Below are 17953 nucleotides of genomic sequence, written 5' to 3'. Positions count from 1 at the left end.
GGTAAGCAAGTGAGCCACTGACTGCTCCCTTGGCCGTCCTCTCGCTCCCACTCTCCACCCTGACCCCGGAGAGCACCAAGGTCTATGCCCAGGGCCAAAGCTGGTAAAAGGAGCTCAACTCCAATCACAACGGGCTGACGAGACCTCAGAGAAAACAAGACGCAGCTGAGCATACTGACGAACTATAAAATGAAATAGAATTAACCAACAAGCCAGTGAGGACATTTTCAAAGAACAAAAATATAACAAACTCCACCAACCAGAAGGGGTCAGAATTGATCTCCAAAATGCCAAATTTTGGCTAACAACATTTGTCAAGCATCCACAAGTGTCTGCAGTGCATATGGAGGACGAGGAGGCTCTACACTTTGACCAGAGTTGAAGTGACAGAATTTGAAGACATTAAATCAGGTTACAGAATAGATTTTTATTTTGATGGAAATCCTTACTTTGAAAATAAAGTTCTCTCCAAAGAATTTCATCTGAATGAGAGTGGTGACCCGCCTTTAAAGTCCACCGAAATCAAATGGTAGTCTGGAAAGGATTTGACAAAGCGCTCAAGTCAAACGCAGAATAAGGCCAGCAGGAAGATGCAGCACGGAGAGCCAGAGAGCTTCTTTACCTGGTCTACTGACCATCCTGACGCAGGTGCTGACGAGCTAGCAGAGGTCATCAAAGATGGTATTTGGCCAAATCCCTTGCAGTACTATTTGGTTCCCAATATGGGATGAAGGAGAGGAAGATGATGATGATGAAGAGGAGGAGGAGGAAGGTTTGGAAGATAGATGAAGGAGATAAGGATGAAGGTAAAGATGATGAAGGGGAGGAAGGAGAGGATGAAGGCACAGAAGATTGATGGATTCCAACCCTTTTTAAATTTTTCTTTTTTAATTCCTCCAGTCCCTGGAAGCAAGTTGCAGTCCTTTCCTCCCTGTCCCTCTGTGCTCAGTTGCCCTGTTTTGAGGTCTCAACATCATGGTTCTCAACTAATTTGGGGGAAAATATCTTGAATAAAATACAACAGGAAAAGAATCTCCACATTGCTGCTCTACATTCATTCTTATTCCTTGTCTCAAAAACTGCATTCACCGCTACCATGGAGCACACGGAGCTCTGTGGGGGAAGTGAGAAGCCTCCAGTCCCCTTGGCTCTGCTGGAGGCTGGAGGCTGCCGGGCCCTGGTGCAGCTGTGCACAGTAACTCTAGCTTTTCTCTTTTCTCTGGATATTGGGCTCAGAGGCTACGCTCTCTGTGAACAGAGATGGTTAGCATTTACCAACATGTATCTATTTTCTTTTAATAAAAAGAAAAAGAAAAAAGGGGGAAATAGATGGTGAACAGGGGTAGTTTTGAGTGTTTTGGGGGGATAGGTGGGCATCTGACAACATGGCTTATCCTTTGGCATATTTAACTGTGATGTGTAACAGACATCCTTGCAGGTTTAGGGGACACTTTTAAAATAGAATTCTCTCCTGATGATGACTCGAGCCCTGCCCCGCGACGGGAGAATCAGCAGAACCTGAGGGTTCTATTTGGAGCTGGCATTCTCTGTTGTAATTTTATTTTTAATTTTTTCCTTTTGGTTTTCACTGGAAGGAAAAAGATGCTCATTTTAAAAGTTGAACTGTACAAGTTGCTTTGTTACAATAAAATCAATGTGTACACAAAGGTTAAATAAAATTCAGCTTAAGAAGAGATGGTTAAGAGATGGACAGTTGGCAGGATAGCTCAGGCCTGCTTCCAAGCCTGACAACCAGTTCACCCCGGGCCTACACATGGGAAGAGAGCCAGCTCCCACAGTGTCCTCTGCCCTGTCACACAGGCCATGCTGTGGGGGGGAGCATGAACTTGAAATAAATAATAAATAAATAAATAAATAAATAAATAAATGCAATTCACATGACAGCAAAGTGACTTACTAACCATGCACAAACTCACCCCTGACAGTCATGGTTCACATAGTGACTTACTTTAGTCATTGGCTGACTGAGTCTCATTTGGAATCTTACACACAGAATAGGTGCAATCAGAAAGGACACTTTTAATCCAGGGCTATATAATATAATTTTCTTTCTTCAAATGCTGACAACATTTTGAAATAAGTAAGATATTTATAGGCTAGCTTATTTATTGGTGCTCCCTTTTCTATCCACTGACAAGTCACACAACTCAGAGAAAACTGAAAAGCCTGGGTAGTAATGTCTCTACCCAGAAGCCACTGTGCTATGGCGACTGCAGCTAGCGAGGGCTTCTCTCAGAAACCACAGCTCTTAATGTCAGAGGGAGGAAATTGGTTGTTCTCCTTGGCTGGTTTCTCAGAGACCTCTCTGGCCTTTAAAAGTCAAGATCACGAAATCTGGTAAGACAAATATTTGTTTAGGCATTGGGTATTGGACAGAAAGAGCTGTACAGACAGAGGTCTAACCCTTTCTTAAAAAAAAAAAATATAAAGATTTTGAGGTTGTTCACTGCTGTTTCAGTTTCTCCACGATTTTTTGGTAATTAAGAACAGGCAGTAATTCACGGAGGCAGCGTTTCTACCACAGTATTACAGTGTAATCCAACTGTCTGTGCAGCTGTGTTCCTACTTAAAGACATGAGGAAACTCTATCGTCATTGAAATGAAGTGCTCCCTAACAGACGCAGCCCAGCAACAGAACTGTTCCCTCTTGTGTGCACAGTGGATGCTCACAGAAGGGGGGAAACAGATAAAAAGCAATACCCAACATGACTTTTTTTTTTTTTGTTTTGGAGACATGGCCTCTCTTCATAGCACTGGCTGTCCTGGAACTTATTATGTAGACCAGGCTAGCCTCATACTCAAGGAGATAGACCTGTCTCTGCCTCTGGAAAGCTGGGATTAAAGGCATATCTAACCATGATCAGTTTAACCATCTCTTCTTAAACCAAATTCAGGACACACACACATGTCAACAGTGAACATTTCCAAGTGCAGAATGACTAAAACTTAATTCCAATCAAACGTGCGACGAATCAGACCTGTTTCTGCTTGTGCCAAGCAGCAGTGCACAGCTTCCCTGCAGCCTGTGTTCTGAATACACAGCAAGGCACTGGGCACTGCTTCCCAGCCCACAACACCAATGCAGACTGCCCCAAGCCCCTGGGCCACAGGCCTGACTACAGTATGAATTAGTGTTCCTACTATACACGCAGCATTTTCTGCTCCTAGAGAGATGGAATGATTTGATAATGGGGGACAAAGACTCAGCATTATCCTCCCGTTGTTTCTGAGCGTGTAAGTAAGCACTAGGTATCTCTGAATTATACTGTGGGAGAACACTTGGTTTAAAAACTGCTGTTTGCAGCCAGATGTGGTGGTGCACACTTAATTTGAACTCCTGAAGGGCAGAGGTAGGGGGTATCTGTGAGTTCAAGGCCAGCCTGGTCTACATAGTGAGACCCTGTCTCAAATGGGGAAAAATGAAAGAGAAGAAAGGGAGAATAAATGAAAAAAAATGCTGTCTGAATTATGGACTTGAGTCATTTAAAAATAACAATGACTTTTGGCTTGGGATTAGGACAGAATTTTCAACAATTTCTGTTACAGCTCTGTGGCTCTGAACGTACTTCTGTCATCTGGTACTATTTACGCGAAGTGGTCTTCTCGGCACTGACAATCATCGGTCAACTCTGAGCTCGCTGTAAGCGCTCAGCATCCTAAGGTATTAATCATTAATTATACGTCAAATTATAGGTCTAAAAGTGTTGGACAACATACTTTATAATTTAGTACCGGCAATGTTTGACTTGTATGTACCTGGGGTCAGGCAAAATATCCTGGGCAAAAAGTGGTCCAAAAGAAAAAGTGTTAAGAAAGTTGTGTGGGAGACAGTAACGACCGACATGGGAGTTAACTGGTTCACAGTCTGCTGGGTTTGTTATTTGTTATAACTAAAAGTAGTGTTTTGATTGTGATTCTGGAGTCTAAATTTAAGGGGAGGAATCTAGTGAAGGCAGAAGCAGCGTACTGTGAGAGCAAGTGTGAGTGTGTTTGTGCATGTGTGTGTGCTTGAGCACATGGGAGTGTGTGTATATGTGCTTGTGTGTATGCACACTTGTATGTGTGTGTGCATGTGTGGGTCCTCAAACACATGAGGGAGTGTGTGTGTGTATATGTGTGTGTGTGTGATTGTAGAAGTGTGTGCATGTGGAATGTGTGTAAGTGCTTGGGAGTGTGTGTGTGCATGTGTGTGTGAAAAATCTGATTTCTCAATGTTTAATGGCATAAGCATAAAAATTTGAGACAAACTTGGACTTAATGCCATTAAGAGCTCTTCCTATGACTTAAGGAATGTCCCAGTGTTTCCAGCGTATTTAGGACACAGAAATGGTCTGTTCTACTTTATCATGATCAGGAACATTGGAAGGGGTGAATATTAGGCAAAGTTCCCATCTCCTGAGGGAAAAGCAAGAATGACAATGTAGACGATATGTGCTCACTGGCTGTGTTACTAGTCTGTTAAGTGCTCATTGGCTGTGTTATTAGTCTGTTAAGTGCTCATTGGCTGTGTTATTAGTCTGTTAAGTGCTCATTGGCTGTGTTATTAGTCTGTTAGTATATTTACAGACTTTAAAGGGCATGGCCTGTTTTTTTTTTTTCACTACTGCACAAGGGCAAAATCTCCTAGCCTGTGTAAACTCCAACTCCATATTCCATTCTGAGAAGGAAAAAAAGGTAAGATCTATGAGAAAAAGGGAGGCTCACAGCCTTTCCACGACCCTGTTGTCTGTCTCTCTGGTAGCCATTTCCCAGGCCTCCCTCCAAACAGGACATTGACTGTGTTCAGTTACTCAGCCATCTGTCCCTCAGGGAATGCAGATTGACTCCCAGCTACGGTCATGCTCTGCTGTTTGCTTCCTAGTGTGTGATCTAGAACCTCTTCAGCTCTATCAATTGCCGTGGCCTGGGTTTAGAGGCAAATCAGTAATGGACAGAACTGCTTGCTGCTCTTCTGAACATAGGACATCTTCCCACAGCTGCTTTTGGTCCACAGGCATCCTGGGGAAGCCTAAGATAAGGATGACTCTGGGAATAGTGAAACAGAATTCACACACACACACACAAAGAGCTAGACTTTTGTACTTACCATGAAAATTACTTGTCCTGATTCTGAAATTGCTCCTACACGGCAAAATAATTTTTGTTGTTGCTATTTAAAACATTTTAAGTTGGGTGAAAGCATTCATTAGACAAACTTGACTCCCTGAATTTGATTCCTGGAACCCACAGTGAGGGGAAAATGGACTCCCCAACACTGTCCTCTGACCTGCACACCTGGCACTATGGTGCAACCCAAGCATAGGCATGCACACACACCCAGAGACCATAAAACACAGCATATCATATCATATAGCTCTTCATGTCTCCAAACATGCCCTGACATAAGAACACGAGTGTGGGGTTGGTGTTGCTTCATTCTCTTCTGCATTATTGTCAGAACATCATATTTATCTTAAAGCTATGATGTTAACCTCTGCACAGGTATGCGGGGCCTGTACACACTGGGAAAGGCTTTGGATCCTTTAAAAATTCCGTTTCCTAAGATAAGGCTCCCGAGCCACTCACCTGATGATGCAAAACAGGTTGACATTAGCATTGTACAGGGAGAAATCAATAAAAACAGCCCTGGTGCCTCTGCTAATCCAGTTGTTCAGTCGAAGGTCAACAAATTTGGCTTTGGTTTCAGATTTTGATTTTGATAACGTGACTATATATCCTCCATCTCGGTATACGCCAACAAACCCCCAGTGCCATGGGGCAGTGCGGGAAGAAGGTGTGTGCGTCCATCTGTGGAGCATCAAAGAAAAAAGGGAGGTGAGAAAGCATCCCAAGAATTTAAGGGAATCTTTGATTTAAAACAGTTGAAATAGAAAGTTCAAAAGTAGCCTAGACATTGAGTTAATTTGTTACAAGGGCCAACACTCAGCAGGTTTTAACTTGTCCCGGACAATGGGCGCATCCAATGGCTTTGTGGTACTCTTGTAGTACAGGTGTGTCTGCATTCACACAGACACAGACACACACACACACACACAGAGATAGATAGGTAGACATGCACAGACACACATACACACATGCACACACATCTTATTTAATTTTTTGCCAAAAAATGTTTAAAATTTTATTTCTCCATCTTTCTGGCTTTTAACTTCTAATAATTACAAGAAAGCAAAAAGAAGAATACCTTTAGTCTCCCATTCAGTTTCCTCCAAACATATCTGAAAGGTATATCATTACATTTATGAATTCATAACCTTTATAAAAATGATGTAAGGCCTCACAAATGCCCCAAACTCAGACAGCTGGAGCTGTCTATGGCAATAACCTGAATAGTAAAAATAAACCCCCAACTCACACAGAGAACGAGACAGCACACATAAAACAGTAATCCTGGAGGTTGGGGGAGACTGTTTAAGAAAGGGAATTCTAGACTAATGATGAAAAGCAATCAGATATAGCTGAGAGGCTAAGGACGGAAGGTTAAACGTGCAGGAGGTGGCAGAAGAGAGCTACATTAACCGTTCCCTGGCCAGAACAGGAAATAGACACGATTGTAGAGCCACAGCACTAGGAGGCGAGTACTTAGAACCAGGAAGCACCTGGCCACAGAAGTCGGCACCAAAAGAGCAGAGCATGGCTAGGGAGCACGGTGAATAGGAAAACGAAAAGTAAAAATAACTGTAATAAATAGGACATACAAAAAGGTTGACCTTACTCTATGGCCATGATTTATTTACTTTCTTTTTTGTTTGTTTGTTTGTTTTTTTTGTTTGTTTTTTTTCGAGACAGGGCTTCTCTGTGTAGCCCTGGCTGTCCTGGAACTCTGTAGACCAGGCTGGCCTCGAACTCAGAAATCTGCCTGCCTCTGCCTCCCAAGTGCTGAGATTAAAGGCGTGCGCCACCATGCCCAGCTTGGCCATGATTTTCATCGGACACCTGACGCTGAAGTGTAAACAGTGCTGACACAGCCATCATTGTCTGTCTGTGGGGGTGGGGGTGCCAGTGGTGTTGGCCTTTCACATTTCAGTGTAAGGTGGTGGGTCTGCAACACCCAGCCATGAGAGTCATGGTCTCTAACCTTCTACAACTGTAAGCCCTCAACAAACTTCTGTAAGTTGTTTGGGTATCTTGGCACAGAAATAAATAGTAACTAAGATAGCACCTTCAGTAGGCAATCATCAAATGAGGCCGAAGAGCAGAATGGCCCCTTTTGGTCCTGAAGCCAGGGGCTTTACTTAAGGTGAGTGCAGTGAGGGAAGAGAACGGCGAAGAGTTCTCAGATGCTCCCTAAGGATCCTACAAAGCTTTGGGCCACAGCTAGAAAAGCTATCAAAAGAGAAAAGTGTGCTGTTTTGGGGGCTAGGGAGATGCCTAGAGCAGAGCAAGCATAAGGCCCAGAGATCAGGTCCCTAGAACCTGCGTTAAAGCCAGCTGCTGGGTCATGAATCAATAATCCCAGAGCTGGGGGTGGACAGGATTGGAGCTCCCTGGAACAGATGGGCAGAATCAATGAGAGACCCTGTCTCAGAAAGGGAAGGTGGACCATGATTTAGAAAGATGCCTGATGTCTGGCTTCCCTTGCATGTGCACACATGCACGCACACACACACACATGCATGCATGCATGCACACCAACTGATGTCCCCCGACCCGGCTTCCACTATAACTATTCATTTCGCATACCACATTGACACCCACTCCTCCATCAAACAGGGCCGCTCTTACATTGTAAGTGCTGCCATCGTCAGGGCTTCTTCCCATACTATTTACAGGAAGAACCACTCAACTGCAGTTCTCAACTATTATAGCTGAAGACAGACATTTATTTAAAAAAATAATTTTGTAACGATTCAACGGTAGTTGCTAGAAAAAGCTACTAATTTCATATTGCTCACTCTGGATTGCGTTTGAGGCCAAAATCAGAGAAGTCTTCGTTTTCCACTGTGTACTTGCTGTAGCAGTCGCTGACCAGGGACTGGAAAGCTGGGTAGACCTTGCAAGTGTTGTTTCGGACTCGCAGTTGCCGCACTCTGGGGATGCCGAGAAGAACGTTCTCGTAGTAGATGCGGCTGCTGTTCTTCACACTGTACAGCTGTTTGTTGCCATACCACGAGTCCCAGTACAAGCCGTCGATGAGGGGTCCTTCCATGAACTTCAGAAAAAGACAAGGGTCATGGGGGGGGGGGGGAGAAAAACCTCCCTGACAACAGAAACTGAATTCACACATGTGATCCTGAGTCTAAGTTCTGACCCAGACAAAGCCCCCGGTGGCTGCTGCTCCTCACTATGTCCCTGTCGTATTCTACGTGATCCCAAGCCCAGGACTCCATGCCCCCATCTCTTGTCTTTGCCACCAGCCACATAGCACAATTAAAGGAGAAAGGACAACTTGTATCCCTCATTTCCTATGAGGTCAATGACTTAGGACCACTTGGACCTTATCTTACATTTGACCTCTTTCTTACTAAACCTTTCTAGTCACTGTGGAAGAATACCAACAGAAACACCTTAAGGGAGGAGAGATTTTGGTTAAGTTCCAGTCTGCCTTCGGAAGGTGCAGCCCAACAGGGAGGCTCGGAGAGCCGTGGCTCACAGTAGGGCGAACGTGCTTGGTGCTTTCTCCCTTATTCCATCCACCAGAGTCTGGAGATGGTGCCCCACATCCAGGGTAGGTCTTCACTGATGGTGAACCCTCTCAAACATGGTCACAGGCACAGCTAAGGTCTGCTCTGCCAATCTAACTGCTTCTCTGTGTACCTAATTTAGCCACCATCTTGGCCCATACCCCAAAGACAACTGTCTCATTACTAAATTTCAACTTCGCAGTGTGACAGTCGTGCCAAGATCTCTGTCCATTCATTTCTACTCTGTCTCCTCTATCGTCACACCCCATTTAGTTCCACATGAATGCACACAGCATGTATTGCCCCCTATTCTTAGAATACGTTTGTTTTTCTTTTTTCTAGGCAGGTTTCTCTGTGTAGCCCTGGCTGTCCTGGAACTCGATCTGTAGACCAGGCTGGCCTCACATTCAGGGATCTGCCTGCCTCTGCCTGTCCAGTGCTAGGATTGAAGGTCTGCACCATCACTGACTGGTGGATACATTTTCTTTATTGACCCTTTAAAATGGATCCACACTGCCATCACTTCTGGAGAGCCTTCCCCTACTGCCTCATCCAGCTCCCACTGCCTCATGCAAATGTTAGTGGCCACCAGCCGCTTACTCTTCCTTCCAGGTGACTTGTGCTGTATGTAACAGAAAGCCTGTCTATTCCAGTGCTGAAGAAACCTCTCTTATGGAATTAAATTATATTACACTTTGCTTTTTTTAAAAAGTATATACTGCATATTACTGTAACACACAGTATAGGGTTGCATACATAATTTGTAAATATCTGTTCTGGGAAATGAACAATTTGTAAGACTGATCCTCATGTGGACTTTATTTACACAATCAAGGTTGGTTGGCTTCAGTACACATAACAAGTCTTGTGTTTTCTAAGGGAAATGGGAATATTTGGAAAAGTATCAAAAAATTGAAGTTATAACAAACAGCATCACATGTGAACATGAAGCTCCAGGGCAGACACTATTAGTTGACTTTCTAGTAAAAATGGCACTCAATTTCACTAACTCCTTTAATAAATCTTTCCTGAGCATTTTCTGTGTGTAGCAAGGATTATGGGCTGTCTGTGAATTTCTCTTTTTATACCCCAGGGCCTTCACTTACTAGGCAAGCATTGTAGCACAAGCTAGCCCAACGAGCTATCTTAGGCTACTTCATCAGGTACACATCTTACCTTCCAAAACTCAGTTATGCTCCGAATGGACCTAAAGCTGCTTCTTTCATCATCAGGTAGAGAAGTGTCCACAAACAGAGACGACATAACTTTGTTTAAATAGTACATATGTGGATTGACCATCCCAAAAGTCACTAAGGAGAACAAGTTTAACATCTGTAACTTAAAATCCCACATCAGCAGTGTTCAAAAATATTAATTTCCCAAGCTTAAAAAAAACAGCATTGCCAAAGTATATTTTTTTACATTTATCTGTGTGTGGGTGTTTGCACGCGCGCACGCGCACCCATGTATGCATGCACACAAGTCATGTCACAAATATGGAGGTCAAAGGACAATTTGTGGGAGCTTGTTCTCCCCTTGTGTGGTGTCTTAGGGTTTCTATTCCTGCACAAACATCATGACCAAGAAGCAAGTTGGGGAGGCTTATACTTCCATACTGCTGTTCATCACCAAGGAAGTCAGGACTGGAATTCAAGCAGGTCAGGAAGCAGGAGCGGATGCAGAAGCCATGGAGGGATGTTACTTACTGGCTTGCTTCCCCTGGCTTGCTCAGCCTGCTCTCTTATAGAACCAAGACTACCAGCCCAGAGATGGTCCCACCCACAAGGGGCCTTTCCTCCTTGATCACTAATTGAGAAAATGCCTTACAGTTGGATCTCATGGAGGCATTTCCTCAACTGAAGCTCCTTTCTCTGTGATAACTCCAGCTGTGTCAAGTTGACACAAAACTAGCCAGTACATGTGGATTCTAGGGATCAAACCGAGACCATCAGACTTGGCCGCAAGCACCTTTATCTGCTGAGCCCTCTCGGCAGCCCTGTTGCATCTAATCATTAAAGCCAGAAACATACAAATTATGTAGAAGTTTCCTCCAGTCCTTGTACTAAAGCTAGACATGAATTCTCCAGGTTGTATGTATGGATGTGTACATAGATAATATTCTCTTTTTAAAAAGCTAAAGTCAAATCAGGACTGGTGAGATGGCTCAGCAATTAACTTGGCATGCAGCAGCAACAAGGAAAAAGGGGAGAGAAGCACACAAGCTTGTTCTCCAACCATGCATGTGTCATGTGTGTGGCTTCCTCTGTCATACAAATACACACATAATATATAGGCGGTGGTGGTGCACACCTTTAATCCCAGCACTTGGGAGGCAGAGGCAGGTGGATTTCTGAGTTCGAGGCCAGCCTGGTTTACAAAGTGAGTTCCAGGACAGCCAGGGCTAGACATAGAAACCCTGTCTCGAAAACCAAAACACAAAAAACAAACAAAAAAAAAAACCAAAACCAAAACAAAAAAAACCCCAAGAACCCACTTTACAGACTGAGTGATTTTTTTTCAGCCAAACATGTATCACATTTAAACCCATGCTTTGGAACACAGTAGAATTGTTTTTAAAAATTAATCAGTAGTATTTCTTTCTCTCCTTTTTTTTAAACATTTACTTATTTATTACATTTACAGTACAATGTAGCTGTCTTTAGACACTTCAGAAGAGGGAGTCAGATCTCATTATGGGTGATTGTGAGCCACCACGTGGTTGCTGGGATTTGAACTTTGAACCTTTGGAAGAGCAGTCGGGTGCTCTTACCCACTAAGCCATCTCACCAGCTCCCTTTCTCTCCTTTTTATAAACTATTGTGTTTTGTTTTTTTCCCAGAACTCCCCATTAAAAACCAAAACCTATTGTGGGGCCAGCAAGGTCGATCAGAGGGAAAAGACTCAAATTGTCAAGCCTGACAACCAGCGACATGTTGATGGTGGGAACCAAGTTGTCCTCTGATTGCCACCATCTGCGTGGCGCATGCACACGCAAATGTCTGAGTCATTCTTTAACAGTTGTGTTTATGTCACTGCATTTTTTTTTTAAAAAAATTATTTCATGTGCACTGGTGGCCTGCCTGTCTGCCTGTGAGCGTGTCAGAAGCCCCGGAACTGGAGTTACAAAAACAGGTGTGAGCTGCCCTTTGGGGGAAGGGAATTGAACCTGGGTCCTGTGGGAGAGCAGCTTGTGTTCTTAAGCGCTGAGCCATCTCTCCAGCACCTTCCCTGCATATTTTACAATGGTTAATGAGTCCCCTTACTGTAGACATAAGTTGTTTTAAGTATTCAGAAATCTCCAGTGGAATTATAATCTTTTGGCTCACATTTTCTCCTACCTAAAATGGTTGGTAACGAGCACGTGTTAGTGTTATCTCTAGAACTAAGCTTTTTATAACCAGCCAAGGATACCTTATCAAGCTGGCTACAGCTGTCTTTTATCTCAGACACCTACCCCTGCAATACCAATCGACCATAATTGCTATACAGCTGCACTTCGGGGAGGAGAGAAATCCTGTGTGTCAGCTTCTAGCTACACGCGTCGGGCAGTTAAGACAGAAAACGTTAACACACTTTTTACATGCTAGGTCGATGCCGTGGACCTCACAGAGAGGGGTGGGGAGCATAGACTGAGCAGGTCTCCCTGCCTTCAAACATTTGCGTTTCTTTTCTTAGCACAAATGTACTTTATTACTGACTGTGCAGCAGTTTACTGAAACACGTGACGCTTGGGGCCATATCTCAAACTTCATGTTGGCTCCCATCTGTACTTTTTATTTCTGGAACCAAACCAATATATCTCGATGGCTCGGAAACAAATTTAACCCAACTGTCAACCCAGGGGGTTATGTTTTAAATAGAGTCTCCCAACTAAACTAATGATGATCATATCCAGCCAGTGCTGACGTTGGAAGCTGTCCATTACATCTGTGGTTTTGCCCCTTAAAAACTGGAAATTGAGTCAATCATAAGATAATGATCTCCGAAATTTGTCATGACGATCTCTAAAATTTGTCAGTTTGAGGTTTTAACTACTAGTTCACCCAGCATTTTTTTTTTACCTACTCCTGTGTACTTACATATGCATAGATTTATTAAGAAAATAAAATAGAGTAACAACTCCTCGAGTGTGGTGTTAACCTCCGCTTCCCTTCTGTAATGCAGGTCATGTTTTGAAGTCCCTGTGAGATGTAAAACAAGAAATTTTCTTCATATTACTGGGTAACTATAACGTATATAAGTAACTAAGATGGGAAAAACAACTAGTTTTAGTGACTTCTGGCTCCAGATGTAGCTAGCGGTCAAGGGCGCGACTCCCTCAAGCGACCCACACCCACGGAGGTGACAGCCTCTCTCCTCCTCTGAACTTCGCTTCGGTGGCAGCGCTGGCAACCATCACAGGAGTGCAGGTATGGGGTCAGAGCTCCTTCCTGGGTACCTGGAGTTGCCAATGGGCCCTGGGTTACCTATCCTTTAAGCGTACCCACCCTCACCTCCTCGGTACCACCAAGTCGCCTCAGACATCGCGGAGCATACCACACGGTCCGTTCCACTATGCCCGTTCTGCCCTAGCCCCGGCCCCGCGCCTGCGCAGTAGTGCCTCAGAGTGCTAACGGAGCAACTGCGCTTGCCCTGTGTGCGCCTGCGCAGATAGGGCACCGCCAAGGCTCGCGCTTCACCTCCTGAGAGTTGCGCAGCTGGAGGTTTATTTATAGCTCATTTTTCTGGATGTAAAAAGAAAATTGTCACCACCTGCAGTATTAACATGAGTGGCCAAAAAACGTGTCAGCCCTCCCTTTTGTCTTATTGTTGATTTAATAAAGGAACCAAGTTAGCGCTCGCGCGCGCGCGCGCGCACACACACACACACACACAAAACGTTGATGGTCATGGTTATCCAATTTTGTCATATGAGCCTCTAGGAAATGAACACCGAGAGGGTCCGGATTTAGAGGACAACATTGGTCTATATGTGGAGTCCCGGCCTCAAAAACCAAACCCACTGAGTTCCAGCTCCAAATCTTCAGTGTTCTCACAATTCACTTATTAAATACATCCACGTGTGAATTTAAAAAACGTGTCCATACCTAGAGGCCCAAATGTGGTTTTGTTTATGCATGATATGATCTGGCAGGTTGTAAATTAAAAATTTAACACCCTGCAATGAGATGTAACGTGATCAGGAGGTGGGGCGTGAGAAGGTGACACTTTAGAACAAAATGGAGAAATGTAAAGTATACATCGTGCATTAGTGGTCTCCAGGGGAACACTGGGAATAGAATTGATCTAATAATATATAAAGGAATATTTTAGAGTGACTTACAGGCTGTGGTCCAGCTATTTCAACAATGGCTGTCTCCCAACGTCCAAGAATCAGCAGTTGTTCAGTCGACTAGGCTGGATGTCTCATTTGCTCTACAGTATGTCAGAATCCCAAAGCTGTAGGATCAGATACCAGGGAAGTGAGAGCAAGGACCGCCGCAGCCCGGAGAAGGTGTGGCCCCGATTTAAGGTGGGTCTTTGGACTTTAAATGGTCCAATTAACTAAAAATACCTCACAGCTGTGCCCATCGACTTGGGTTTTTTAGTTAACTCCAGATGTTGTCAACAACCAAAAATAACCATCACATATCATAAACACCTTTTCTAGCAACTATATTTACATGACCTGCCTGTGTTGTTTAAGGGACATGTTGGAGATTTCCCATTAAGCAGAAGTGACCACTTTTGTTTTATGCTATGGTTGTATGATTGTACCACAGAATTTAATTGTTTTCTTAAAGGCTTGTTGACTGGCTCAGTCTTTTGACATTATAAGTTGTGTGTGTTTTCTGCCTTCTTCTGTCAGCATGCTGCATCTCAATTCCATCACTTCTCTTCTGTCAGCATCACATAGTATCAGAGGTTTTTCCTTATTTTAAATGAAACAGGGCATCTCCCCCTTACCCCCAAAAAAGACATTGGCTATTGAAGGGACAAGAGAGGGAAAGAGCCCCTCAGGCTGGAGTCTAGACCATCCTACTTGCTGAAGGAGAACTTCAACACAGTTATAAACGCCAAAATTCCCTGCAGAGATCACCTATGTTTTCCTAACGAAATCTCAAATAACAATATTAAAACAATGGATGAGCCAGGTGTGGTGATTCACTTCTGTAATTCCAGTGCTTGGAATGTGGAGCAGAAGGGTCAGTGGTTCAAGTTGTTCTTGGTTACAAAGCACATTCAAAGGCTATTCAAAAGAAAAGGAAAAAGAAAAGAAAAGAAAGTAAGAAAGGAAAGAAAGAGGACTGGCACATAGTTCAAATCAAGTGTGATGTTTGATCTTAATTGTTAACTTCATACAGTTGAGAAGCAGGATTCTCCTTTGAGGAATCTACTTCACTGAGTTGGCCTGTGGGCATGCCTGTGGGCCATTTTACTGATTGCTAATTGTTGGAGAACAGCCTACCCTACTGTGGGCAGTGCTACCCCTGGGCAGATGGCCCTAGGTTGTACAAAGAAGCAAGCTGAACAGAAGCCAGGGGCAAGCTGGGTAAGCAGGATTGCTCCGTGGTCTCTGGCTCAGTGTGCGCCCGGTGTGCACCACGATGCTCCCAGCCTGATCTTCCTGATAGAGCATGTTGGGAGCTGGAGGATGGGAGAAGCCCCTGACTTTCTAATTTGATTTTGGTTGCTGTCATATCACAAGAGAAACCAAGTTAGGACATCTAGAGCTTGCAACACGAGTGTCAGGATCTGAGTTTGATTCTCAGAACGCAAGACAAAAGCTGGGGGGTGGGGGGAGGACAGGGAGGGAGGTGGCACACACTCATAAGCTCAGCACTGAGAAAGTAGGTCCCTGTGGTCCAATGGCCAATCAGCATAGCCTGCTGTGAGCTCCAGGCCAATGGAGACTCTGTCTTAACAAACAAGATAGATGGTTCCTGAGGACTCATGCTTGAGGTTGTCCTCTGGCCTCCACAAGCACTGTCACACTCATTTCATGTTCTCTCTCACACACATATGTACCCACAAGAACACGAACACACACACACACACACACACACACACACACACATACACACACACTGAAATCTGATTCGTTAAGGCCCAATGCTTATGACCTAGGGTTTTATCATATTAGCACTCATCCCTAAATCTGTCTTTCAGAACTGTCAAACACACTACTTAATCTGTCCCTAAAATTGTCTAGTTTCAGAAACCATAGGTAAATCAACTCAAAAAGGAGGGTGGTGGCTAAGAATGGCTCATAGATATGGATGTAGTAGCGCATGCCCATGTATCTCAGCACTTGGAAGGCTGAGGCAGGAGGATTGTGAATTTGAGAGGACAAGGAGGAAGGAGGAGGAAGAGGCAGGGGGAGAAAGAGAGATGTTCTAGACTTTGGAATTTAGAGGCTGAAGTATCATGGGAACACTCAAGGGCAGCCACTGGCTGGCTTTGGTCCCTGCACATCTCTAACATTTGGCAAAGACTCCCTGGAGAGGTTTCCCTTTTCCCAGGAGCTCCTCATAAGCCCGCAGTTCTTGGCCTCTCCGGAAGCTAGGCTTATTTAGCCAGGGTAATAGCCACACAAGACAGGCTAGGACCTCTGGAAAGTCTGTGGCATGTCTTTTTTTTCTTGCTACTTCACATCCTGTGGCCAGCCATTGGTCATCTGGCAAGAGAAGCAAGAAGATGAAGAAGATGCATGGTTCTTGATGACCCTAGAGCCGGAAGCCAGTCCTGGAGTACCCATTTCCTGATTCTCTTACACACCTAGAGAGGCATACATATCATCTACGTCATGATACTCCTTGCTTGTTCTAACAGAACTAGTTTTCTCTTTATGTGGAGATGGAGGCTGTTCTCAGCCAAGGCTTGATACCGCCTGTTTTAGAAAATAGAATATTTTAACAAAGCTCCCAAACTACTGCAAATGGAATAAGCTGTTAGCAGGTAACCGCTCTGTGGAATGTTACAGAAATTCGCCTTATTTGATTAGAACAAAAGCGCTGAGCCATGAGGATACGGGGCTGGACCTGAGAAGGCTGGGGAGGAGGGAAGAGCTGGGGAAGTGTGTGTGTGTGTGGGGGGGGGCTGCTAGAGAGAAAAGAGGAGCTGGGGAGGAGGGAGGGACTGGAGAGAAGGGAGGGGCTGAGGAGGTGGGAGGGGTTGCGAAGGAGGGAGGGGCTTCGGAGGACCGGTTTCCACTCTGGGGAGAAAGCAAATGAGGCATGAACTCTGGGTGGGGCTCAAAGTCAGAATGATCGCCTTCAATTATCCATTCTCTCAAAGATGCTGCCAGCTGGGGCTTGAGGAGAATGACAGGTAGATGAGCAGCCTTGTGCAGAGGTGACCTGAAAAGCAAGGGTCAGCCATACTGCGGAACACACACACACACACACACACCTGTTCATTCCAGCACACGGGCTGTGGGAACAGAACTGGGGGCCCAAGGCCAGTCTGGGCTGCATAATGAGTCCTGACTCAAAAGAGGGAGGGAGGGCTCAGAGGTTAAGAGCACTGACTGCTTTTCCAAAGGTCCTGAGTTCAAATTCCAGCAACCACATGGTGGCTCACAACCATCCGTAATGAGATCTGACGCCCTCTTCTGGTGTGTCTGAAGACAGCTACAGTGTACTTACATATAACAATAAATAAATCTTTGGGCAGGATTGAGCGAGGCCAGAGCGAGCAGAGGTCCTGAGTTTCAATTCCCAGCAACCGCACAATGGATCACAATCATCTGTACAGCTACAGTGTACTCATATATATATAAAATAAATAAATCTTTTTTAAAAAGTGGGGGAGGGAGGGAGAGAGAGAGGATATTAGATTAAATACTATGTAATTTTAAAGTGGCTTAAGCTTTTTTCTCTAGATAAATTCCTCTGGTATTATGTATGTGTAATGTGCCTCTGTCTTTTCCTCTCTCTCTCCTCTTACTTTTCAGTATTCACATTCCCTGATTGACAGGAAGCCCTTTATCCTCTGTAGTCCCTCTGCTGCTCTTGGTCCTGGATTGTTTCGGGATTTGATTCCTCACATCCAGCTCTTCATCCTAATTCCTAGCCCTAAGATCAGGTAGACATCGAAGCCAGGCTGCAAAAGACTTAATGTTGGGTTATTTTCTAGATTTACAGAGAAAGGGACTTTTTTGCTTTTTGCTAGACGTGTTTGACAGTTAGAATCATGGACCAGGGGATTCTGGTATTCAAAACAGCCTTCATGGGTAATGGAGCCAAACACAGTGAAGCAAGAGAAAGAAAGATGAGAAACCAGTTTCTTTTTTTTTTTAATCCGTGTGCGCGTGTGCGCACATGCAC

At 44.4% G+C, this 17953-nt stretch overlaps 1 protein-coding gene and 1 pseudogene across 12 annotated transcripts in view; one reads left to right on the top strand and one right to left on the bottom strand.

Annotated features, from left to right (window-relative positions):
* Positions 1 to 14135, bottom strand: part of Pkd2l2 (polycystic kidney disease 2-like 2) — a 34298-nt gene extending 20163 nt beyond the window's left edge. For 2 of the 12 annotated variants that reach the window (XM_017317944.2, XM_017317948.2), the window contains exons 1-5: positions 13133 to 13380; positions 12725 to 12826; positions 9822 to 9955; positions 7917 to 8173; positions 5587 to 5808 (exon numbers count right to left, since the gene is read on the bottom strand). In XM_017317944.2, coding sequence (XP_017173433.1) covers positions 5587 to 5808; positions 7917 to 8173; positions 9822 to 9955; positions 12725 to 12826; positions 13133 to 13169 — 752 coding nt within the window. In that variant the 5' untranslated portion in view covers positions 13170 to 13380. Of the gene's footprint in view, positions 1 to 2109; positions 5143 to 5586; positions 5809 to 7916; positions 8174 to 9821; positions 9956 to 12724; positions 12827 to 13132; positions 13383 to 13968 lie in introns of those variants that run through there. The other 10 variants (XM_006526101.4, XM_017317951.2, NM_016927.3 and 7 more) reach the window with 8 other exon arrangements.
* Positions 82 to 853, top strand: Gm17942 (predicted gene, 17942; annotated as a pseudogene).
* Positions 14136 to 17953: the final 3818 nt, after the last annotated feature.

Source organism: Mus musculus, chromosome 18, assembly GCF_000001635.26.
Source record: "Mus musculus strain C57BL/6J chromosome 18, GRCm38.p6 C57BL/6J".
In the NCBI taxonomy this organism is placed as follows: Eukaryota; Metazoa; Chordata; class Mammalia; order Rodentia; family Muridae; genus Mus; species Mus musculus.
The sequence above is the reverse complement of the archived record's forward strand: the minus strand, read 5'-3'. Positions and strand labels throughout refer to the sequence as shown.